The sequence below is a fragment of the Cervus canadensis genome, chromosome 5, assembly GCF_019320065.1.
Source record: "Cervus canadensis isolate Bull #8, Minnesota chromosome 5, ASM1932006v1, whole genome shotgun sequence".
Lineage (NCBI taxonomy): Eukaryota > Metazoa > Chordata > Mammalia > Artiodactyla > Cervidae > Cervus > Cervus canadensis.
The window spans coordinates 93,315,785-93,341,367 of record NC_057390.1 but is presented as its reverse complement, the minus strand read 5'-3'; the positions used below and the strand labels follow the sequence as shown (position 1 = coordinate 93,341,367).

Sequence of the window (25,583 nt, the reverse complement as noted above, 5' to 3'; positions counted from 1 at the left end):
CTTTTCTGGGAGGAAGGACTCAGCATGGAACCCTAGCCAAGGTTAGGGGTGGGGTGAAGGCCTCTCTGGGATCCCAGGGAGCAGCAGGGACCCAGACTTGGAGGACCAGGGAAGGCTTGTTAGGAGAGGGGGTGTCTAGGTGAGACCCAAGGGATGAAGGCAGAAGAGTCATAGGCAGAGGGTCATCTCTGCAGAGGCCCAGAGCTGAGAGAGTGCCAGCATTTGAGGGAACCGGAATTTTCCATAAACTGGTGATTTGGCCGTGGTTCTTGTGGCCATGGTAGCAGCACCTCCATGGGCACTGCCTTTTGGTGATCGTTTTTCAAAGTGCTGGGGCATCTGTCCCTCTGTGGGGCTGGGATGTTCTCGTGAGGGACGCAGGAGCAGGGTGACATGCCTGCCCCTGGTGACAGGCCGGCAGACACCCCCCTCAACCCCCCCCCAGCCCCCTCACCGCCCAGGCTCGAGGGCGGAGCCTGCTCAGCTCCAGTTTCCCAGGCCCTGTGCAGGTGCTGTATCATTTGACAGATCTGCCAGAAGAGGAAACTGAGGATCCGAGCTTAGGTGACGGCTCGGTTTGCGTGCCGGGGTGGTGACCTCGTCTGCCGCTGATGTGTGACCTTGAACTGGCCTGGCTGGCTCCAGATGCAGCCTCACCTTTGTAGGAAGCATCCTGTTGGGATGGGAGAGCCGCTGGCAAACACTCCTCCCGGGACTGGGAAGGGTCTGTCCCCAGGCCTGAGCTGACTTTTCTGGAAAACCCCAACCTCTTCCTGTGCCTGAAGATGCCCGGGAGGCCGAGTGGAGCGCTCTGGAGTCATCTCACAGTCAGGGACAAGACTTCTTGTGCTCAGTTGCCCTGCTTGGTGCCGGGGATCGGTCACGAATGAGACAGACAGGGTCCCTGCCCTCGTGGGAGTAACAGACACCAGTTAATTGTCCAGACTGAGTTGTGCTGTTGACTCAAGGGGTTCTGCCCTGGATGAGGGGTGTGGTTGTCAGGGATGGTCACAGTTGGAGGAAAGCCTTGAGGGTCCAGGGAGATGGAATCCAGCTCCTTCACTGGACAAGCAAGGAGCTGGAGGGCCAGGGTCACCCGGTGGCAGTCAGGTGCCCGGGCTGAGGCCCCAGCGATCTAAAGCCTGCTTCCCTGCCTGGAACTCATGCTTAGAATCTATCGTTACTGCCCAGGGAGAGATGGGGACCCCCTCCCCACTCATCTTCACAGACACAGAACATGGGCCTGTTGGCCGAGAGCAGTTTCCACAGGCTGGGGGCACACTGGCATCTGTAACGAGGCATATGAAGCGGGGTCCTCTGGTGCCTGAGGAGACCTGCTGCTGACCCCAGGGTGGGGCGGGGCCCGTGTCGTCTGCTGGGTGGGGCGGGGCCTGTGTCCTCTGCTGGCTACAGGAGTCTTATTATTTGAATAAACTTTCCATTTTCCATCTGCATGAAGCCTCTCTGTGCTGAGGGTCGCTGGCATTCCAGTCCGGGATTGGGTTTCCTTCTGGCTCAGCAACAAAGCTTATGAGTGAATTTTCAGAGTGGATCGTCTTCCTTCTCCCTCCTCCCTCCTTCCCTGGGCTTGTCTCCCTTTGCGGGCCCCCACCCCACTTCCCTCTGGACCCAGGGAGCCAGCACTGCAGGCAGCTCTGTGTGTGTGTGTGTATAAGCGAGGGATAGAGTGATAGATAGGAGGATGGATGGATGGATGGTAGATAGGTGGAACAGGGGAGAGGTCTGGGTCCTGAGGCAGCTTGGGCAGCAGCTTGGCTTGGACTTAGAGAAAAGGGTAGTGTCAGAGGGCATCAGCTGATGAAATGTGTGGGATGTGTGTCTGTGTTTAGCCCTTTTTCCGTTAGGCTTTGGCTACAGTAACTGGCACTTACTAGCGATTGCTTGTTATTAGAACGGCAGCTGGCATTCATCGGGCTCTTCCAACGGCCAGGCAGAGTGCTAGACACTCACACATTCTCTGATGTAGTCCTCATAAGAGCTCTATGAGGTGCATGCTATTCTTACCCCCATTTTATGGATAAAGAAACTGAGGTTTGGGAAGGTCACCGGCAGTTGCAGAGCTGGGTCTGTCTGTGTTTTTACTGCCAACCTGTCTCCTGGGATAGAATCTTCTCCGCAACCTCCTTGCCAATTGGCCATCCAGCTCCTGCTTGTATGTCTCCAGGGACAGGGAGCTCCCTACTCTAGTAGGGTCACCTGTCCCACCCCTGGGCACCTGAGATAGAAAGGCCCTTCTGGATCCTGTCTGCCGTGGTGGGTCACTCAAGAGCAGGCTCCATTTTGGCCGGGGCATGGCTGTGGCTGACTTCCCATAGCGTTTCTTTTCCCTGGGAATTTTCCAACCCTTTTGTTGTGGGAGATGAGCTAAGTTCTCCCTCCTTGCCCATAGCAGTCCTTACCTGGTACTCAGCCCTTACAGTGTCATTCGTCACATACCGAACAAGCCTGAGCAAACTCGATGCTGACACTATAGAGGTATTTTCGTTAGCATTGAGCTGGATGTCTTAGTCAATTCAGTAAGACAAAAAAGGAAAAACAGAGAGAGGGGTATGACTACGAGACACCAGGAAAGCAAGACACCACAGCTGCACCCTGGGGGAGCTCAAAGCACTTTCCCAGCTAGCCTCACCCTTAGCCTTGTCCACCTGTGAGTCCACTGTGGGAAGCAGAGGCTCAGAGAGACAGGGAGCTCAACAAACCGCATTGTGAGGAGCAGAGGCGCCGTGGTCCCCCGCGGTCTGGTGGCTTGCGGTTTGTCGGTTTGTCGGGTGTTTGCTTTCTGAATCTTCATTGATGTTTCTCCGTGCACTTCCCCTTTCCCCCTGCCTTTGATTTCTTCTCCCCCGCCCCCACCCCCTTCCCCCTGGACCCAGGGAGCCAGCCCTGCAGGCTGTGTGTGACAGAGAGGGAGGCGGGAGGGATAGAGTGATGGATAAGAAGATAGATGGAATTTCCCTTTCTGAGTGGTTAACCTCTGAGGGCCCAGGGCCCAGAACGAGTGGACCCCAAGTACGTCACCTTCCCATCCTCTGAGCGGCCCGCTGAGGGACCAGGTAGCTGCTATTTTGGTTCTACTTTTCTGGTCCCCATTTTGTGGCATGAAACACATCGCAGAAAACAGCCAGTAGCACAGGTGGACACACTGTGGGACCCCTGAGCTTGTGAAAGACCCCACTGCCCACCTAACCACCCCTCCAGTGGCCACCCACGCTCCAGCGGGTGGAAGTCTTCCTGTCCGTTATTCAGGCATCATCATTGACTGCACTGGCCCCCATTTGCTCAGGTTCTGTGGCTTCACTCATTTCCCTGGATCCTTATGAAAACTCAACCCGGTGGGTACTACTCTTCCTCCCACTTTACAGCCCAGAAAACTGAAATTCAGAGAGAATTAAGCCCCATGTCCAAAGTCCTACAGTTAATGAGCCAGTGAGGTTAGTATTGGAACCAAGATCGAATTCCAGAACCTTGACACTCCGCTGTTCTGTGAAAGTGCCCTTCTTGACTCAGGAAGGTACTCACAGATGTGTGTGGAACAGATGAATGTTTTTGCTGAATGTGTGTCTGAATCTGTGCATTCCCTGTGTCTTCTGCTTGGCACGCTCTCCCTGCCCAGCCATCCTCCTTCGCCTCACCAGCACCCCTTCATGTCTCGGGGGCCACCTCCTCCAGGAAGTCTTCCCTGATCTGCAGGCTGGGTTAGCCGTCCCTCTGGGTTCTTCTGCTACACCCAGCAGGGGATTTACCATGTCCCATTGTAGGTTTTGTTGACAGTCTGTCTCCTTCTTTGGACAACAGGGACTGGGTGTGTCTGACTCACTCCTGAATGCCCAGAGCCCCGCGGTTGCTGAATGAATGAATGAATGAGGACATGAAACCTTTCTCGGCCAGCACAATGGAGCCCCGAGACCCTCACCTGTCCTTGGCTCTGGCCCCCACCACCCTTTTGGTTGACCCTGAGCTGGTTGACAGAGGATGTGAACTGCTGCTTGGTGGCTGCAGGGAGGGGCTGGGCGGCGATGCTGGCCGCCAGGCTGGTCGTGAAGGAAGGGCTCGGGCAGTGAGCTCTGCCTGGGCACCTCAGGGTCTAACTCCAATCTGGGCGCTAAGGGGACAGGGGGCCCTGGGTGCCCTCTCCAGCCTCAGCGCTCTGCACTTTGGGCTGAGAGCAGGCGTGTGTCGAGGGGCACCACGGCTTCGGGGCAGTTGTGACTAATGGCCAGGTTACAGGGTTCAGGCTCCAGGGGGCATGGCGAGGAAGAAAAGAAGAGCATGGAGGTGAGGGATGCTGAGAAGCCAGTAGGAACGGGGGGCTGGGCGTGAGGCTGGGTGGAGGTTAGTGTTTACAAAATCACCATTACAGATGAGCCGCCTCTGTACCCGGCCTGATGACCACAGCTAATTATCCCCAGTCCACAGAGGAGAATACCGAGGCTCAGGCGAGGCCCCAGACCACGGGGCTAGGACTTGTCCTGTGTCTGTCTGGCTCCAAAGCCAGGGCTGTCTCTGGGGCAGGAGGATGGGGGACGTGGAGCCGGGCGGGCAGGGTGAGGAGGTTGGTCCTCCAGGCGGCCTTTGACCTTCCTTTTCTCCCTGTGTGGCTCTGTTGGCCTGGGATGTGGCCTTGGCCGTGGCAGGCCTGGTGCAGGACACCATCCTGGGGAGCCCAATCTCGGACGTGCTCCCCGGAGTGGAAGGGGGCCCCCCTCCCAGTCCTGCCCTGGGTGGAGGGTGCTGCGGGGGCTCTGGGCACCCCTTCTTTACCCACCCTGCTTGGGTCTGTGCTTCTAGAGAGCAGAGACTCCTGGGTCTGGGCTCCCAGAACAAGCCACCAACTGTCGGCTGGTGCCCGCAGCCGACTCGGGGCTCTGCCAGGCAGCGAGGGAGGGGCCGGAGGGGATGAGAGAGCTTTTGTTTCCCTCTGTGTCAAGATGGGAATGACTGCCTCCCACTGGGGCGGCCTCCTCCTCCTCGAGGTGTCAGGGCAGTCCCCGGTGGGCGGGTCTGCGCTCTGCCTTTCTGGGGTCAGGGACGCTTCTCTGGGCCTTCAGCCCCCTCCCCACTCCCAGCTCTGGTCTCCCAGCACACACACTCTCCCACCAGAAGACCTGCGTTGCTGAGCCGTGGTTAAATATTTGCTAAGTGAGAAGAGCTGTAAAGGCAGCTTTGTGAGCGCTCCTGGCCGGCTCCTCCTGGCCTGCCCCCTGCCGCCGCCTTGCTCCAAAGCTGCCTTCGTGATGGGAGACCCAGCCAGCCTCCTTCCCAGGCCTCCTGGGCCACCATTTTGGCATCTGAAACCGGGTGACCTCCCACCAGGGGCTGTTCCTTCGGCACGTGTTTGTCGAGCACCCACCTGGCCCTGATATAAGCCTGGTGCTGGGTCTCTGGGCAGGGTGGTGATACAGTCACGACACTTGCAAAAAGCCCCCAGGAGAAGCAGGGGCTGTGGTGGTGGAGTCTCCGGGGGACTGGACTTGTCTGGGGGATGGTCCCGAGGACCAGGCAGAGAGGGTGGGCTCTGGGAGAGCGTTCCAGGCCAGAGACCCCCACCCAAGACCAGAGGCAGTTTTCCTCGCTGGGCACTGAAGCCCCTGGATTTGACTCCCTCACTGCCCTCATGGGGAGCTGGGCCTTGGCTGCCTCTTCCCTGCTCCTGCAGCCTCAGTTTCCCCATCTGTCCAGTGGAGAGCTTGGACTTCGATTTTACAGAACCCTTCCCAAGTCCAGTGGCCTGATCAGCATATGTGCCTGGCCCGTTAGCGAGGGAACACGCCAGGGCGGGGCTTTCACAGGTGCTGAAGTTTACGATACAGCCACGAACCTTCATGAGGCTCACGTGGCCCTTTGTTAGGTTATGATACAGCCACGAACCTTCATGAGGCTCACGTGGCCCTTTGTTAGGTTATGATACAGCCACAAACCTTCACATGGCTCATGTGGCCCTTTGTTAGCAGCAAAACCTAATATCCCCTGCAGGACTTTCGTAGGTGCTGAAGGTAATGATCATAGCCACCAACTTTGCCCTTTGACTGTTAACAGAAACTGTCATCTCCTGAGGACCCCAGGCCACCAGGTGAGCTGAGGGCAAGACTCTCATCTTATGCCCGTTTTGTTGTTGTCGTTGTTTAGCCGCTAAATCGTGTCCGACTCTTTGCGATGCTATGGACTATAGCCCACCAGGCTCCTCCTTCCATGGGGTTTACAGATGAGGAAACTAAGGCCCAGAGAGGCTATTGGGAGCTCAGATTTGCTTCTCGCTTCGAGCTCGGGCCCGGAACACCCCTGCCTCTGTGAGAAAGCCGCTCTCCTCTCCTGACGCTGGCACTGTGCTGGGCACCCGGCTTACAGGCGTGACCGAGGTGCCTGCCTGACCCGGGGAGCTGCTGGTGGGGAATGTGCCAGAGAGAGTCCCTGAGGACCCCTGAGCGCCTTCTCACGCCCCGCACAGCGCTCGATGCCGGGGTAGAGCGGTGAGCGGCGCCTGGCTGGGCTTTGTGTCCTGGTTTTCCTCTTAGCTCTGTGGTGCTGGGAAATCACTTCACCTCTCTGGGCCTCCCGGTCCTCCTCTAAAAATGGCTTTAACAGGTAACTCTGAAAGTGAAAGTGTCGGTCGCTCAGTCGTGTCCAACTCTTTGCGATCGCATGTACTGTAGCCTGCCGGGCTCCTCTGTCCGTGGGATTCTCCACGCAAGAATATCGAAGTGGGTTGCCATTTCCTTCTCCGGGATATATTCCTGACCAAGGGATGGAACCCAAGTCTACTGCGTTGCCGGCAGAATCTTCACCCTCTGAGCCACCAGGGGAGCTCTGGGTGAGGGTTAAAGGAAATAACGTGGATGGTAATTGTTAACACACACGGAAGCTGCCTCTGTGCCTGGCACTGGGCTAAGTGTTACATGCATTAGCTCATGCCCCACTTGTTATTATAATTACATGCAAATGGGAAACTGCAGAGCGTTGTGATGGAGGAAATGATGTCTGGCTGAGGTTGAACTATATTAACAAGGGGTAAGGGAGCTTCAGGCAGAGGGCACAGCATGAGGCATTGGGGAGGGAGGCAGGACTGAGATCCTGGATCGAGTTTGGCATGGTGTGTTTGCTGGGGGCAGTGTTCCAGGCCCTGTGCAGGTGCTCAGTGATGGATGAACTTTGGTCTCCGGGGTCCAGTGAGATCCTTTAAGAAGGGCTTGGTGTGACTGTTTCCTGTGTGTTGCCACAGCCCCGAGAGCCTGGGTTCATGTCCTAGCTTGGAGTTGGGCTCCAGCGCTTGACAGCTGGCTGACCTGGGACAAACCACCTGGTCTCACAGCCTCTGTTTCCTCGGCGGGGGAGAGTGACAGAGGTCCCCACCTCCCGGGGCTTGGCCAGGGCTCTGTGACAAGTCCCCCTGCAGGGTGCTGGGTGTCTCCAGTCGGCATCATGCCTCACCAGGTGTGTGATGCCAGGTGGGCCCCCTAACTGCCCCCATGCTTCCGTTTCCCTCTCTGAACATGGCGGGGCAGGGGTGGTGAGGACCCTCCCTCCCAGGGCCGTTTTCATCTCTGCATGAGGCACGGAGCCGGCACACGGTCAGGGATCGGTCATTCCCAGGTCGTGGTGGGCCGCGGGCTGCCAGATTATGGGGAGACGCTTTTCCTTGTTCATAACTGGCTGCAGGGAAGGGGTCACCCAGCAGAGGGTCCTTTTGGGGCACCTGAGGCCAGTCAGGAGGAAGCCTCGAGGGTGGCAGCCCCCTTCCCCGGGGAGAAGAAGGGCATTGGGCACTCTCTCGTGGTCCTGGGACCCCTGCCGCTGCCCCCGGGTAGGGCATTCCTTTCTGCGGTGAGAAATCTGTGGGGCGTGTGTGGGGAGCTGTATTGCTCAATGGGGTGGCAGCTCTCCACCAGGCTCATGATCGCTGCCTCTGGCCGCTCCCTCTGGGTTTCCTTCTCGTTGGTTCCTCCTTTGTGCCAGGTCAGTTCTAGATGTGGTGGGTGCTGTCCGGGGGCATCAGAGAGGGAACAGGCCTTACCCACTGTGAGATCCCTGGGTACGGGGGAGGCTACGGGAGAGGGTGGAGGTCCCATCCAGCCTGGGGACCTCCCAGGGGGAAGGGGCATTGGAGAGTGAGGAGGGAGGGGTGTCCCTGACCTGGGGGAACCCCTTGGTGAGGAAGCGCGTGCAGGGGTCTGCGGGTGCACTGAGGTGCTGGATCTTTGTCCTAAAGGCAGTGGGAGCCATGGACACGTTTGAACAGGGGAGTTTCAGGGGGAGAGTTCTAACAAAAAGATCCCTGTGGCTCCTGTGTGTGGGAAGGACAGGGAGCGAGCCAGGAGTGGAGGTGGGGGAAATTTGGAGGCTGTGGCAGGAATAAGCTGGGAGGGGCCTGGGCTGGGGCGAGGGTAGTGGTGTAGTCTGGGTTGAGTTGTTCTGGCCTCTTGACCAGCCCCGAGTCAGTTAGGAAGCCCGTCACCCTAATGGCCTCGTGCTGGGGAGCACAAGCACCCGGAAGTGGGATGACCCTGGATCGGTCCCCTGCCCTCTCTGGGCACTGTCCCCTTCAGGGGTTTCAGCTGTCCCCCTTGGGGGGGTACCCAGTTTTCCTACTCTCTTCCTGCCTTCTGCTCTGCAGGATTCTAGCTGCTGTTTCAGGCCCTTCTCATGGGCGGGCTGCCAGACCCCCTCCCCTGCTGGCCGATGGAGCCTGTCATTACCCCCCTTTTCCTGGCTTTGCCCCTGATTACAGGTCCTGAGTGGGAGCCTTGTCAGCCTTTCTGACCGTGGCCACCCACCCGGCCCGTGCGGTGAGGAGCTGCAGGGGCTGGCAGTGTGCAAGGTGGAGGTGAGATGCATTCGCTCAAACTTTGGTTCCCTGTTCACACTCAGACTGTTCTGGGTCCATATAACTGACAAGCTGTGTGTCCCCAGAGGAATCACTTCACCTCTCTGAATTTCAGTTTTCTCCTATATAGAGTGAGGGCAACACATCAAATGACTCGTGTGAACCTGGGTGCAGCCAGGCTGCTGAGCAAGTGGCCACTGTGGTTATGTGTTAATAATGATAATAGGGGTGATGGAGTGGAGAAGCCCTGGGCCAGGCACTGGGGGCTGGCATGCCAACCCAGCTCTGCCGGGACCTGCTGTGTGGCCTTTGGAGAGTGTCCCCAATGCTGTGGACCTCTCGCTTTTCCTTCTTTCCCTGGTGATGGAGATGGAGGCACTCTGGAGCATTCTGTGACGCAGGCAAGCTAGGTCCCTGCCCCCACTCCGCCTCTCCTGTTCCTTTGGCTCTGGGGTGGGTGGAGTTGGTATCCCTGGCTGCCTGCCCACCTCCCCACCCTGGGTCTGCTCCCCTCACCCCCCCTCCAGCGCCCCCCCCAGTGCTCTGGGAACCAGGCAGGCAGGTTGTGGGCTGCCCCGCCCTACAGGGTGCTGGTTTCAGTCCACAAATCTCAGCGCTGAAACCCAGCCGGCCTCATGGGTGAGGTGTGTCCCCCGAACCCACTGGAGGGACCGGATGAGCCAGGGTCAGGTCTGGCATGGTGCCCTCAGCTTGGGCCAGTCCAGGGCTGGGTCCAGCACGAGGCCCCCATGGTTGGGCCAGGGCTGATGCAATCTTGGCTGGTGATTGTCCCCTTCCTCCTGGCGCCTTTTCAGTGTGGAGGGGGTCCCAGACCTGGGCTCAAATCCGGCCGCTGCTGCTCCCCAGCTGAGGAACTGGGCAGGGCTCTCAGTTCTCTGGGGCTGGGCCTCCTTGTCTGAAACATTCCTCCAGTTCAGACACCACCTCTCCAGGGCTGAGCTGAGGGTCCGGGGGATGGTCCACGTGGCACAAGTGTGGCGTGTGCTGGGCTTGGGAGGTCCATGAGAAGGCAAAGCATCTCCTGAGCTTGGCATGGAGGCTCTCGGGCTGCACCTTCCTGGGCCCGTTCTCGGCGGACCCCTGTAGTCTTTCCTTCCATCGTCAGCTCAGCAAGCCCCTTCTCTCTGAACACAATGGCCCCCAGAGTTTCCAGGGGACTTCAGGCCACCTTGGGGCCTCCCCAACTTCTTGCCTAGCCCCCGCTATCTGAGTGCAGGAAATAGCGTGATCCTTAATGTTGTCAGTTTGGAAAATCAGAGATTAACATGCTTCCGGCTGCCTTGCCTGCTGGTGGTGCTGGCCCTGAGGTTGGGCCAGGCCAGGGTTGTCCAGCCCCTGTTTCAAGGGCCTCTCCCTGGCTTAGAGGAACCTTGGACAGGAGGAGCTTAAAAGGGACCCCTGTTAGCGACATGCCTCCCCCTCGCCAAGATGAAGTATATTCTGCTCGTTAGCCCATGAGTGCCTGTTCAGTCGTGTCCGACTCTTTGTGACCCTGTGGACTGTAGCTGGGAGGCTCCTCTCTCCATGGATTTCTCCAGACAAGAATACTGGAGTGGGTTGCCATTTCCTCTTCCAGGGGAATCTTCCCAACCCATGGATCGAATCTGCATCTCCTGCGATGGCAGGCAGATTCTTTACCGCTGAGCCACCTGGGAAGCACTCCTTAACCCAGTGATCTTATAAATTGACTAAGCAGATACTGGTGTGCTGTTTGCAGAGGGAGAAACAAAGACTCAGAGAGGGGAAGTGCCATGACCAAGCCAAACAGCGTGTTGGGAGCAGAATTTGAGCCCAGAGCCTGCATGCCCAGTGGAGATGGTGCTGAGTTGGCAAGTAAGGGGTGATGCTGAGTCTTGCTCCCCTCACCCCAGTTCTCCAGTCCAGCCTGAGGGGACTGTGGTCAGCTCCCACTCCGAGCTGACTCACCAGCAGCTCAGATACCGCGCTGAGACCAGCACCCCAGTCAGCTTCTGGGGCCAGCACAGCACCGATTAGATCGTCGTTGAGATTTTAGATCAGCTGAGCTGACAGGAACCCACCCACCCATTTTTCCAGTAGGAAGGTTGAGGTCCAGAGAAGATGGACAGGTGAGTTCCCAGTAGGTGTGAAGGTTCCCTTTTGGCTCCACCAGACAGGGACTGGAGACCCCCAGACTAGTCTCAGCTCTGATTGTCGCCAGCTGCGTGACCTTGGAAAAGTCACCTTGCCTTTCTGAACCTCGGTTTCCTTATCTGTAGAATGGGACTGTAAAACCTGCCTTGCTCACCTCTGGGAGCAGGTGGAGAGCCAGTTTGGAAATTGTGTTGGGAATGAAGAGGCTTTACGAGATGGGGGTTTGTGCAGGCTTTGGTGTGAGACTAGGTTTAGAATCCACCTCTCACTTTCTCAGCTGAGTGTCTTTTAGAAGGTCTCCAAGTCTCCCTGCACCTCAGTTATCTTATCTATAAAGTGGAGGTGACAGGATCTCTCAGCATCACCTGAGCTGTTGAACGTGCCGAAGTCCTGCATGGCGAGGCACCCTGGTCTCCTCTGGGAGTTATTGCTGAGGGTCCGAGTCAGGAAGACTAGATGGTAAAGGGGTCCCCCGGGTCACCCTTAATGGTCCCAGAGGTGCTCAAGGAGCTTTTGTTGACTGTGAGTGAGATGGCCTTTCGAGAGACATTAATCCACGGTTCCAGCCCTGCTAAGAATCAGAGATACAGATGCAACCAACTTGCTTCAAGGCTTGACTCCAAAACAGCCTCTGGTTCAGGGGAGAGAGTTGTGTGTATTTCACCCTGGCCCCGAAGTCCTGGGCAGTGGCCTCTTCAGATCCCTGCGGGGCCCACTGCCTTCATGCTATGGATGTTGCCTGGAGGTAGAGGCCCTGGGTGGGCAGTGACTCCCTGGGGTCGCAGAGCACAGTGGTGGCTGGGCTCAGATCCTCAGAATTCAGGGGCTGTCCTCTTGGGCTCATAAAGAAATTACGACCCCTGCAGGTGGTCCCATGACTACCCCAGGAAGGTGCTCAGGAGCTGTTGTGGACTGATGAGTGGCATGACCTTTCGTGAACCATTAATCTTTCTGGGCCTTGGTTTACTCCCCTGTAAATGGAGGGTTTATTTACCTATATTCACCTCCAGGCCATTTGAAGACTTTGGGGGTGTGTGTGGGGCCCTGTGTCTGAGTGGGGAGAGCTTAGCTCCTTATTCGGCAGGAGGTGCTGGGAGAGGGTCCCAGGAGGGCCCAGCCATTGGCCCTGGTGCCCCGAGAGTCCCCCCAGGGTCAGGTGGGAGCCCGGGTTCCCCCATGTTCCTTGCACAAGGCCAGTATCCTCAACCCCTCACCTCTGCCTGAGCCGCTCCTTCTTCCTCGGGAGCCCTCCCTTTGTCAGGTTTTTGTTTATTGAAGACCTACCGATCCTTATCATTATTTTGTGATTCTCTTCCTGGTCTTTTTTTTCTTTTTTTTAAAGTTGTTATTGGATTTTTTCAAACTATGAAAGCTATACCTGCTAATAGAACTTCCAAGCAAAGGCGAGGGTGGGATGATTTGAGAGACTAGCACTGAAACATGTACATTATCGTAGGTGAAACAGATCGCCAGTCCAGGTTCGATGCATGAGACAAGTGCTCGGGGCTGGTGCACTGGGATGACCCTGAGGGGTGGGATTGGGAGCGAGGTGGGAGGCGGGTTCAGGATGGGGAACACATGTACCCCCATGGCTGATTCGTGTCAATGTATGGCAAAAACCACTACAATATTGTAAAGTAATTAGCCCCCAATTAAAATAAATTATAAATTTAAATTTAAAAAAAGAAAAAAAAAAAACTTCCAAGCAGTCTCTGGGCACCATGATTGTGGTTGTTTGGCTGCTCATTCGTGTCTGACTCTGCGACCCCATGGGCTGCAGCACGCCAGGCTCTCCTGTCCTTCACCAACTCCTGGAGTTTGCTCAAACTCACGTCCATCGAGTCAGTGATGCCATCCAACCGTCTCATTCCCTGTCACCCCCTCCTCCTCCTGCCCTCAATCTTCCCCCAGCATCAGGGTCTGTTCCATGAGTCGGCTCTTTGACTCAGGTAGCCAAAGTGTTGGAGCTTCAGCATCAATTCTTCCGATGAATATTCAGGGTTGATTACGATTATAGCAGTCACGTTTGTAGAGGTCTGGAGCTGGAATCTGGGTGTGCTCATTTTACAGACGGGCAACTTGAGGCTCTGAGAGAGCCGGGTAGCTTACGGGGCCGGGGTCTTCAGGACTGGGATTCTGGCCGCCTCGTGGGGCCTGAGGCGGGAGGGCAGGCCCCGTCATTACCCTCATATCTCTTTATCTGACAGCACCTGGGCCTGAGTCAGTGCAGGAAAGGAAGGAGATGTGTGGGAAAGTGTCGAAGGTGGGTGAGGCCAGCACTCTGTCCCCTCCAGCCTCTCCCAGCAGCTCAGTGGCTGGGCAACCCCTCCTGCCCCGCCCTCTCGGGGGAGGGATGCCCTGTGGGCAGTGGTCAGAGCCCGGCCTCAGGAGGGGCTCAGCGGGCTGTGGACCAGAACCCTAACTGCTTCGGTCTGGGGGCGTGACCTCAGGTGAGCCCCTCACCGTCTCTGGCTCACAGTCCCGTTGTGGGTGTTGCTGCTCAGTCGTGTCTGACTCTTTGCGACCCCGTGAACTGTAGCCCGCCAGGCTCCTCTGTCCATGGAGTTGTTAGGTAGTTAGAATAGGGAAAAGGAGTCCAGAATGGCGGTGGCTAAAAGACCTGGAAGGGAAAAGCCCGCGAAAATAGAACAAAGGAAGGTCCGAGGACCGGAGTGAGAACCTCAGGTAAAACAAACAACACTCCTGGCTGGCCCAATTTACATAAGACAGGCCCTAGCTCTCTCTCTCTCCTGCACGATGGGGCGCTCTTCTCTTCTCGTCTTTAGATCGACGTGCCCTCCTCGAAGATGGATTTTCCTGCTATTATCTAAATAAAATAGAGCTGTAACACTGATTTATTTAAGAGCTATAACACGGTCTGTCCAAGACCCGAGAGCTGTGACCCTCCAAGGGGGCTTCAATGTCCGTCACTCCAAATTTTTGTTGTGACGACACAAAGAACTGAGGAACATACACTCGCCTGACAGAATCCTCCAGGCAAGAATACTGGAGTGGGTTGCCATTCCCTTCTCCAGGTGATCTTCCCAACCCAGGGATCAAAGCCGGGTCTCCTTCATGGCAGGTGGATTCTTTATCACTGAGTGATTGGAGAAGCCCTTTGGGGCAATGAGACCCCGAATCCCTGGCCTGTGGTGTCTCCAGAAGCCATGGGGGGAGAGCAGGAAGAGCTGGTGCAGGCAGGTGTGGAGGAGAGAGGGACGCCTCAGGTCTCGGGGACCACTCGCAGACACCAGGAAGGGCCACCGCGTCATAAAACCCTCTGGCGACTCCAGGGAGCTCACCGCTGCAGGGGGGCAAGGAGAGAGAGAGGGTGCAGTGCTGAGTGGGTCTTACAGGGAGGGGGCTGCCCAGGCTGTGACCCCCCTACCCCCGCTGGAGCTCAGCAGGCAGGAGGAGCCTTCTCCAGGGCCGGGATGCCTACCTACATGCTCTTCCAGCCGCATCCAGCTGGAGGGGCTGCTGGGGACACTTTTCAGGACTCTTTCCTGGGAGCTGTTTGTCCCTGGAGGGGACTGGACCCCCTGCCCCACCTTCCTCCCTGAGGTCTTTCCAGCCTCGACACCTCGCCCCCAACTCCTCATCCTCTGCAGCAGCACGTGGCAGTTCCTCCAAGTTGTCTTAGGACATCTCTCAGGAACGGGCTTCCGGGCTGCCAAGAAGCCATCCCGCAGCCCTCTTCCCCTTCGGTCTTCCCTTTCCAGAGCCCCCTTTGCTGCCAGACTTCAGCTGAGCCCCCCAGTTCCCTGGCACTGTGTCGGGACCCTCCTGCTAGTCCCTGACCTCTTGCCCAGCACGGTCCGCAGCCCCCCGGGATATGGCCCAGAGTGGGCACTCAGTAACTGCTTGGGTCAGCTCCTGCCTGTGCCAGGCGCCCCCCACCCCCCGGGGTTTGTACTCAGTCCTTAGAGACCAGCCTCCCTCCATCTCCCCATCCATTTGGCTCCCAAGTTGGGGAGCAGATTTGGACCACTGAGAGATCCCACGTTCTCTGGTCTGTTTGCTTCTGGAATCTCAGGTAGCAAAGAATTTATCTGAAAACAGGTCCAGGTGTGTACGGTTCTCGAGTTCCAGTGGCAAGGCACGTCTGTCATTGCAGCTGGGTGAAATGGGGCCCAGGGCCCGTGGGGTCGTCTTCTCCTTCCCTCTGAGTGGAGTGAGACACCCCTCGTTTCTGCCTGTGCCCTCTCCCCTCTCCGCCCTCTGCCAGGTGACTTCTCTGCCCCCGCTGCTCGTGCCCTCCCCTCCTGGACTCTGGTCCCACAGCCTCACTTGGATAACTGCATCCCAGCACGAGAGATGAATTTCCTTCTTCCCCCTACTCTGCCCCTCTCAGCTCCAGCGCTTCAGGGCTCACCTTTGCCTTCTGGCTCCATCTGGGTCACCTCATTCTCTTTTTCACTTCTTGGCTTCCTCTTCAACCCACAGCCCCACCTGACGTGGGCCTCGATGCCCCTTGAAAGGGTGATTCCTGGGCCTTCTCCTGGCTGGGCCCTCCCCTTCCTGTCATCCCCAGTCCAGCCTGGGGCCTTCTGCACCCAACCATTCCCTGCCTGGATGTGATGTCTGGGCTTTGCTGACCCGGCAGCTGGGAGCATGCTATGAGTCAGGCAGACCTGGGTTTGAGTTCCTGGCACAGGATGGGAATTTCCTCCTGGGGGTGTCTCCCTGAGGGTCAGGGCAGTTCCTGGCCCCTCTGGATATGATGCTGTATCAGGCTGGGTGCGCCAGGGCTGAGGCAGGCATCCTGGAGCCGTGGCTGGAGGACCCTTGAGATCCGAGGGCCAAACCTACCCATCCTGCCTGTTGGGAAAGTGCCTACTGGGTGTCTGTCTGTTGAGGCAGGGTTGGGACCATAGCCTGCGCTGGAGGCTGAGAACCTGGTTCTCCTGTCCTGGGTCTGCCACCCTCCTGATCCCTAAAATGGGCAAACCATAGCACCAACTCCCTAGGGTTTTCATGACGATTCTTTGGGGTCATGCATGTAAACCTTCCCACCCCATCGACAGGGGTTAACACTTAATAAAAGGGAGCGACTATGATGATGACTACATGTTTTATCGATATTATTGTTGTCTGCTCTCCTTTGTTGTTCAGTCACTCAGTCATGTCCAACTCTTTGCGAGCCCATGGACTGCAGCACGCCAGGTTTCCCTGTCCTTCACCATCTCCTGGAGTTTGCTCAAACTCATGTCCATTGAGTCGATGATGCCATCCAATCATCTCATCCTCTGTTGTCCCCTTCTTCTCCTGCCCTCAATCTTTCCCAGTATCAGGGTCTTTTCTAATGAGTCAGCTCTTTGCATCAGATGACCAAATTACTGGAACTTCAGTTTCAGCATCAGTCCTTCCAATGAATATTCAAGACTGATTTCCTTTAGGATGGACTGGTTTGATCTTGCAGTCCAAGGGACTCTCAAGAGTCTTCTCCAGCACCACACTTCAAAAGCATCAATTTTTCAGCACTCAGCCTTCTTTACCGTCCAACTCTCACATCTGTTGTACATGACTACTGAAAAAACCATAGCTCTGACTACATGGACCTTTGTCTGCGATCCTATTTTCTCTATTTGGCCCCAGTTCATCACCCCATCTCTTCCCCCACCACCCCCTCCCACCTCATCATTTTTTCAGAACAATTCTCGTGGCCTTTGAGAGAGTTCTGGTTGTTTATGGTTTTTAAAAAATAGGCATTCAAAGCAAATTCCTCATTTGTTCTCCCCTTCCTCCCCTGAAAACAGAATCTGAACAGACATGAGCTTGTTCCAGGAAGGGAAGCACAGGCCTGTGAAGAGGGACCCATGGGCTGAGCTGCCTCTGGAAGGGGTGGGAGGAGTGGGTCTGCCACACACCCTTGGTGTGGGGTGTGGCACCCCCTCTCAGCCTTCTTCCCCAGCCACCACCTCCTGCCTGGGCCCCAGGACTGCATTCCAGCGGTCTCGCTCACTATCTGTATGACCTTGTGTCAGTGACTTAACCTCTTTGAGTCTCAATGTTCTCCTCCGTAATGCGGATAACACCAACCATACCCCATAGAGCTATTGTATGCAAGCTAAGTCACTTCAGTCACGTCTGACTCTTTGCAACCCCTTTGGACTATGGCCTGCCAGGGTCCTCTGTCCCTGGGATTCTCCAGGCAAGAATACTGGAGTGGGTTGTCATGCCCTCCTCCATGGGATCTTCCTGACCCAGGGATTGAACCTGTGTCTCCTGTGAGTCCTGCATTGCAGGCAGATTCTTTACTACTGAGCCACCAGGGAAGTGTCATAGAGCTATTGAGAGGATTAAATGAAGCTCTGTCCTTGCTGGGTGCTTTTGCTATCTAGGGACCAGCCGTGGGAGGGATGGCGTCATGTCGGCCACTTTTCATTTGAGAAAGGACCAGGTCTTTGGAACCTTGAGTCCGAGACTGTTAGAGGTGGTGGGGCCTGTCCATGATTGAGTTGGTCCTCCCAGTGTACAGCGGAAACTGCACAGCGGGCCAGCACAGACCCCAAGTCCAGCTACTTAGGACGGGGAAGTCTTGCCTAAGGAGGAGTCCTCTTGGTGTGGGTCATGACCCTCTCTGGACCTCAGTTTATTAATCTGTCAATGCGGAGGCCTGGGCAGCGAGTGCTGGGCCTGCTTTTGCACCCTGGGGCATCCCCTTTTCTGTTTAAAATCTGCTTTAGCAAGAGAGAGGCCAATAGCCAGTGACTGCAAAGTGGTAGTTAGTCCGGTAGATGAGTTCATTTTAGAATGTTGATTTTTTTTTTTTTATTGTAAAAAGAGTCATGCTCATAAAATAATTCAAATGCTAAACAAATGAATAAAGCAGAACCTGAAACCCGCCCTCTGCTTCTCATTCCCACGCTCAAATGTGCCGCCCTTAACAGCCTGGAGTGCTGCCTCCTGGACCTCTTCTTTGAGGTCCTCAAGCGTAAATAAATCACATGCACCTACAGGAATAATCTTAAATGCGATGCTGTTCAACATGGGAGCCTGCAGAGCTCCTGATGCGGCAGAGTGCGGACACCTTCCTTTTGTTACATGTACGGAGGTCCCCTTCATCTTCTGCCTGACCTGAGTGAACTGTTGGGTATTGAATCATTCCCCCCCCCGACCCCCGTGTACAATTGGCTTGCTTCTGGCAAGTTCTGGTGCATTCTGCGGGCTGGATCCCTACAGGAGCAAGGGCACGCGTGCACACGACCACCCTCCCCATCCAAACACGCAGTCCCATCTTGCCACTCCCCCAGCTCTGGTTAAAGTGCCTGTTCTCTGCGTCCCAGCTGGTCTGATGGGGAAAAGGAAATCTTCCGTTTGCCTTCATTTGCTGGCTGGCGAGACTGAGCTTCTCTTCACTTGTCTGTTGGTCTCTTGCGTCTCTGTTGGCTTCACCGTCACGGTCATCGCCCCTTCTCCCGCCCAGAAGCTCGCCCAGCCGTGTGTGGGAAAGGCCCCACCCTGGCCAGAAATGCAACGCAGATGCGCCTGCAGAGCCCGTGTGGACCGTTTTAGGAGCTGGGATTTGGGGCAAGGCGGATGCCCCTCCCTGGCTCAGGTCACTGCCGGGAAGCAGTCATGCCAGCCTCACAGCCTGTTTGTCCTTCCCTTTCAGAGAAGACCGGGAAGATCCTGACGGAGTTCCTCCGATTCTACGAAGACCAGTATGGCGTGGCCCTCTTCAACAGCATGCGGCACGAGATCGAGGGCACTGGGTTGCCGCAGGCCCAGCTGCTCTGGCGCAAGGTGAGAGGTGCTGGGCAGGGGCGGGGCGGCCTCCGAGGGCCTGGGCAAGGATCCTTCCCTCTCTGGGCCTCGGTTTCCCGCGGTTGCTGGATGGTCTCTGAGGGCCCCACCCCGGCTTCTGAATAGGGAGGTGACCTGGTGGTGGCATCGAGGCCCCTGTGGGCGCCTCCTCCCCAGGCCAGCCCCTCCTCCTACTGGGCTGGGGCTCTGAGTCATCTTGACAGGCCTGGTCCAAGCCCAGCTCCTCCTGTTAGAGTCTACGCACCCTCGAGCTAATGACCTCACCTCGTGGGGCCTCAGTTTACTCACCTGTGAATGGGGATGGGCACACCTCCCGCGCCAGGTGGCCGTGAGGATTAAAGATCTGTGGGCCAGGTGCCTGGGGCTGGACAGATGCTTGGCTGATGTGTCATCATTTCTGGCCTTGTCATTACTCCTCTTACCAGTGGTAGGGTTATGTTTGCACAGTAAAGGTTTGTCCAGGTTTGCCTGCTCACCACTGAGGGGTCAGAATGGGCCAGAGGAGGCTAGTAGAGCCTCCCAGGGACGGGATCCTGTGGTCACCCCTGGCATCAGGGTGGGAATGGCACTGAGGAAGTGAGGGGTTGAGCACTTGGGGAGAGAAGCCAGGCCTTGCTGTTTCTGGGGTGCTGCAGTGGGCCCTTGTCTGGGTGGTCTGGGAGGGCTTCCCGGAAGAAGGGCCATCTCAGCTAAAGACCTTATGGGAGAAGGAATATCAGACCCAGGCAGTGACATGTGCAGAGGCCCAGAGGTGAGCCCATGGCTTGCTTGGGATGGTGGAGGGCAGGACTCAAGCCAGGTTCCAGATTCCTGACTTGGTTCCTCTTTCTGCCTTGACCCCCAGTCTGCCTGGGTGGAGGGAAGGTCAGTGCTGTGTGTCAGAGCGTCACCTGTCACTTTGATTTGGGGCCCAGGAAAATCTGTCTGGTCTCCTGATGTCATGGCAACCTCCTGACCTTTTTCAGCAGAGGGCAGCTGTGGCCTGGCCTGGGTGTCTGGCAGGGGCACACCTATGTGATAGCAGAGAGGGCTTTGGACCCACCTCAGGGAGCTGCTTCCTGTGGGCTGCTCCCCTATTTGAAAGGAAATGTCACAGGCAGCCTGAATTCCAACAACCCAAGACAGGAGCGGGGTCACCTGATGCACTCAGCATTTATCCTGCATGAGAAACGCCTTTCACACTCATCAGGTTGAGTGTTCATGGTCAGAAAACAGACGCAACATGTCAGCAGGAAGAGTAATATGAAATCACCCACAGTTTCAGAAGAGGAGGGATTTTGGGTCCCATTCACCACTCAGGAAACTGACCATCATGAGGCTAAGTCATGGTAACAATGATAATAGAAATCATTATCATTATCATCATCACATAAATTGTTTTTGTTAGAAATAATACTACTATTAATATAATAATAGTAGTGATAAAAACAACAGTTCTTCTGTGCGGGTGCTGCATCCAGCTGGCATGACATGGCTCAGAGGGACTGTGATTATGACCCGGCGCCCCTCCCAGAGGTGGACACCGGGGCTCGGGGAGGGAGAGTTGCTTGTCCAGGCTCCCGAGGCGTAGGCTGTCGGAGCCTGGGGGCCTGTGCTCTCACGGTCCCTCGAAGATGCCCGTCGGCGGCAGAAGAGAGCTTTGCAGAGTCCAAAATATTTGGCCTGGGCTGTCTCCTGGGTTCCGCTTCCTGCAGACCTTCCAGTGGAAACACGACTCTGCCATTTGAAAGTCTTAAAAATAAAACCCAAACCCACATCTGAAAAGCAATCAACCAGCCATTACGGGCTGTCCAGGATCTGAGGGTGGACTTTAGGGGGCAGGGTGCCGAGCCCCACTCACCCGGGAAAGCCTGAGCCCTGGGTTCCGGCCCTAAGCCAGAGTGGCGGCTGCAGACGAGGGAGAACAAGGGTCTGCCCGGGGTGTCTGGAGAGCTCTTTGTGCGCTTTCTTTCTAGCGGAGACGGGAACTCAGGAGCTGGGGTGAGAGTAGGCCCCAGTCTAAATATAGACCACGCAGCCCAGGGGAAAGCCCACTGTCGTGGTGGGGAGGGGGTGCCTGGTGGGGGGGGGAACCATTTTCTTTTCCTGTAAATATTTTTGTCCCTGGGTAGGAAGCAGTCTTCGGGGTCCTATTGTTTGAGTACAATGGGCCCTCATTTTCCAGGAATGTTTTGGCATTTCCCCTCGAAGAGTGGCAGGGAGGTTGCTGGGGAGAAGAGGCCCGGTGAGGAGACAGGCCTGGGGGTGGGGGGTGCCTTGGGAGGGGCCGCTCACCTCTGAGTGCAGTTGCAGAGCTCGGAAGCTAGGAGAGGTTAGGCACCAGTCAAATTACACCTTCTCCCTTTATTACACAGGATACGTGTTGCTTTTTGCAGAAGGCCCCGTATTTGTTTTAGAGCTGACGGAGGCCTCTGAGAGACAGGAACCCTTGACTCCCACGCTCCTCCCACCCAGGAGCAGGGCTGTTCCCTCTTGGCTTCCTGTTATCTCCTTTCCAGAAGTCTGTTTACTCTCCCTTCCCCCTCCCCAAATGTCAGTCTGAGGAGCCGGGAGACTGACTGCAGACAGAACCCCAGCAGTGGTCACGGCAGCTCCTGTGTATTGGACTGCCTGCCCGGTGCCGACTGCCTGCATGATCCCTGCCCCTGTCGTGGGGGCTGTCACGGTCCCATTTTACAGATGAGGAAACTGAGGCTCAGAGAGGTGATGGGGCAGGCCTGAAGTCACACCGAGCCTGTAGTAGAGTCGAAGCTAAGGCTTTGCGGGGAGGTCTCGGTGTTTCTGCTGCCCACGCTGGCCCCGAGTCTGCCAGGGTGTTTGTCAGACAGGAACCCTTTGGGCTGAAGTCCCCTCCTCCCCAATCCGGGTTCGTGGAGGCCATCTTGTCACTTGTCAGAGCTGGGGAGGCTCTATGGCACCACCTTGGTCAAGTTTGTGTTGCCCTGAGGGGAAACAGGCTCAGAGCAGGAAGAGAGATGTGCTCAGGTGCCCGGCCTGTCCCCTCTGGCCGGAGTGACCGTGGCAGTCCCACTGCAGGGGGAATGGATGGGGACACAGCCTGCTTCGGGCTCTGGAGACCTTCCCGAGGAGGCCACTGTGTCTGCCTGGGGCCAGGACGGGGTGGGGTCCTGGCTGGCTCCCCTGTCACAGTGCCTGGCCTGGGTTCTAGTCCCAGCATCACCATGCCTCTGGCTGGACCTGGAGTGTAGAGGGGACTTCGCTGCTCCCCAGCCTCATTTTCCCCATCTGCTAAATGGGTGTGACGCCACGCTGCCTCAGAGGCCTCGGTGAGGAGTGAGATCAGGGCACCCAGCCTCACTCCCCGCCCCTCACTGCCCACAGGTGCCCCTGGAGGAGCGCATCATCTTCTCGGGGAACCTCTTCCAGTACCAGGAGGACAACAAGAAGTGGAGGAACCGCTTCAGCCTCGTGCCACACAACTATGGGCTGGTGCTTTACGAGAACAAAGTGGTGAGGCTCCCCCCAGGCCTCCCAGGCCTGGCCCAGCGCTTCTTTCACGTCCCCACAGCTCCCTACTCTGTGATTGTTAATGCTACACGCCCCCTGACTCCTGAACGTGAGACCCCACATCTCCACCCTCAGCCGGCCACCCGCACCCGCCTTGCAGTCACCAGGGCCAAAGCCAAACCTTAGCATCTTTCCCCCCACCCTTTCCCGCCTGCCCAAAGCTGGGCGCCCCCTCTCAGTGGCATTTCACCCATCCAGGCACCCAGCTCGCTGGGGGTCCCCTTTCACTCTGCCTCTCCCCCGCAGAAGCAGCCCGTTACTGGCTCCGGGCCACCCCCACGGCCCTCCCAATCTCTCCATATCCAGGGCCCTCCTCCCTCATCAGCCCCCTTCCTGCCATGGTCTTCCACAGCCACAGCAAACTGGCCATTCCCCTGCCTCAGAGCACCCTGGGTGCTGGTCCTGTCTTTTTTCCTTCCTAATGCCTCTGCTCGCAACTCCCTGCCCTGAAGCAGGGAAGCGGGGGGATGATTGTCCTTTTTTTCAAAATTTATTTATTTTTGGTCGCATTAGGTCTTTGTTGCTGTGTGTGGGCTTTTTTCTCTTTGTGGTCCTCGGGCTTCTCGTTCCAGTGGCTCCTCTTGTTGCAGAACACAGGCTCTGGGGCGCTCAGGCTCAGTTGCCCAGCAGCAGGTGGAATCTTCCTGGACCAGGAACAAAACCCACGTCCCCTGCATTGGCAGGTGGATTCTTAACCACTGGACCACCGGTCTGGGGATGAGTGTCCTTTGCCTTGGGCCCTCAGGGAGGTCCCACCTGGTTGAACCACAGACCCAACTTCTTCTGCCACACATTCCTCTAGAGCAGCCAAAGGGCAGGCTTGAGCACTCTGTTTTGAGGCAAATCAGTGTTGTTGTTCAGTCGCTCAGTCGTGTCCAACTCTTTGTGACCTCATGGGACTGCAGCCACCAGGCTCCTCTGGCCTCCACTATCTCCTGGAGTTTGCTCCAATTCACGTCCACTGAGTTGGTGATGCTATCTAAGCATTTCATCATCTGCCACCCCCTTCTGCTCTTGCCTTCAGTCTTTCCCAACTTTGGGTTTTTTCCAGTGAGTCGGCTCTTCACATCAGGTGGCCGAAGTATTGGAGCTTCAGTTTCAGCATCAGTCCTTCCGGTGAATATTCAGGGTTGATTCCCTTTAGGGTTGACTGGTTTGATCTCTTTGCAGTAGAGTAACAGAAGCAGAGTCAGGAGCAACCGATGCCTCAGGGCAGCAGTTCTCAGTGCACAGAATCACCTGGAAGGCTGGTGTAAAAACAGGTTGCTGCCTGTGGCTGATTCATGTTGATGTTTGACAGAAAACAACAAAATCCTGTAAAGCAATTATCCTTCAATTAAAAAATAAATTCCAAAAGAAATGAAAACAAACAAACAAACAAACATACCAGGTTGCTGGGCCTACCCTCAATTTGATTCAGGTCTGCAGTGGGGCTAAGAATATGCATTTCTGACAAGTTCTTATGTGACTTTAATGCTGCTCATCAGGGACCACTTTGAAAATCATTGCCTCGGAGGTTTCTGCCGCTCTCAAGAGATACGTTGAGTGGTGACACCTAGTGGCAGGCTGCAGTATGGCAGCCCTGCTGTATGAGCGCCGCCTCAGAACTATTTTTTCTTCCCACTGGTATAAGAAAGCAGTTGCTGTTCAGTCGCTCAGTCGTGTCCGATTCTTTGTGGCCCCATGGACTGCAGTGTGCCAGGCCTCCCTGTCCTCTACTATCTCCTGGAGTTTGCCCAAGTTCATGTGCATTGAATCAATGGTGCCATCCAACCGTCTCATCCTCTGTCACCCCCTTCTCCTGCCTTCAGTCTTTCCCAGCATCAGGGTCTTTTCCAGTGAGTCGGCCCTTTGCATCTGCTGGCCAAAGTATTGAAGCTTCAGCATCAGTCCTTCCAATGAATATATTATTCTCCTCCCAAGCGGCCTTGTGTGGTGCTCAGGACCTAGAAGTTAGTGGACAGTTCAGGGTAATCAAAGACCCTGGGCTCTAGAGGCTGACAGGCCAGGTTCACGTCCTAGGTCACAGTTATGTGACCCTGGGGCTCGTAATGGTGCCCACCTCTGGATTGTGACAATTCTGTGAAATGAAGCATTTGGGGCCCAAAGCACAGTACCTGGTAGGTAACGAACACTAGGCTAGTGATAACTGCTCCTTGTAGAGGCAGTTGTAGCAGTGGTGATAATATTAGGATGGCCAAAAAGTTTTTTTCAGGTTTTTTTCCCATAAGATGTTATGGAAAACCCCAAACGAACTTTTTGACTAAACCCAGCCATAATCACATCAGCAGTGCTTCCTGACCCTTGCTGTAGCAGGCACTGTGCTGAACGTTACCCAGTTATCTCCCTGGGTCCTTAGGGAGCCCTGTGAGGTAGGAACTATTATCACCCTGGTTTTATAGATGAGGAAACTAAAGCATGTTGTTGTTACTTAGTTGCTAAGTGGTGCATAGCCTGCCAGGCTCCTCTGTCCGTGGGATTCTCCAGGCAGGAATCCTGGAATGGGTTGCCATTTCCTCCTCCAGGGGAATCTTCCTGACCCAGGGATTGAACTGGCGTCTCCTGTATTGGCAGGTGGATTCTTTACCCCTGAGCCACCAGGGACGCCCAAACTAAAGCGCAAGAGGTGTTATCCTCAACATCACACACGTAGTACTTAGTGAAGCCAGGATTCGAGCCCCGAGCCTGGGTCCTGCTCAGGACACCATGTTGCCTCTAGTCACAATGACGGTCAAACTCCTTCCTCTCTCTTCTCTTCTCCTACCCCTCCTCCTCCCTGTCTTGGGCAGGGAACACTGAGTGGGGCCCTGGAGCCAGGTACAGACATTGGGTTTGGGCTTGGCCATACCTGTAGCTGCCTCCACCATCTCTCTTGCCTCCTCCCCCCAGGCTTATGAGCGGCAGATCCCACCCCGAGCGGTCATCAACAGTGCGGGCTACAAAATCCTCACCTCCTTGGACCAGTACCTGGAGCTCGTTGGCAACTCTTTACCAGGTAAAGGGACCACCCATCCCAGGCCAAGTGCCCAGGGATTTGGCTGGAGAGGGTGGGGGGCATCCCTGGTTTTGGAACTCCAAGCTCCATGTCCAGCAGCTGGGCTAGAGCTGGTGGCAAGCGCCCAGCACAACCTGAACCTCCAAGGGGAGGCCTGAGAGGGGTTTGCCTGAAGTCACCCAGTGAATTGGGGCCACACCAGTGTGAGTCCCACCCAGCCCCCACTTCCTGAGCTCATTCTGTACCCTGCTCCTTCCCTGGGGCCCTGAGAGGTTCTGGGAGAAGATGATCCAGGTGCCCCCCTTGGTAAACCACTGA

General features: G+C 56.2%; 1 protein-coding gene across 1 annotated transcript in view; it reads left to right on the top strand.

Annotated features, from left to right (window-relative positions):
• Nucleotides 1-25,583, top strand: part of NIBAN2 (niban apoptosis regulator 2) — a 53,043-nt gene that overhangs the window by 13,992 nt on the left and 13,468 nt on the right. Inside the window, exons 2-4 of the mRNA XM_043469624.1 lie at nt 18,591-18,721; nt 22,085-22,213; nt 25,160-25,265. Of these exons, the coding sequence (XP_043325559.1) occupies nt 18,591-18,721; nt 22,085-22,213; nt 25,160-25,265 (366 nt within the window). The remainder of the gene's footprint in view (nt 1-18,590; nt 18,722-22,084; nt 22,214-25,159; nt 25,266-25,583) is intronic.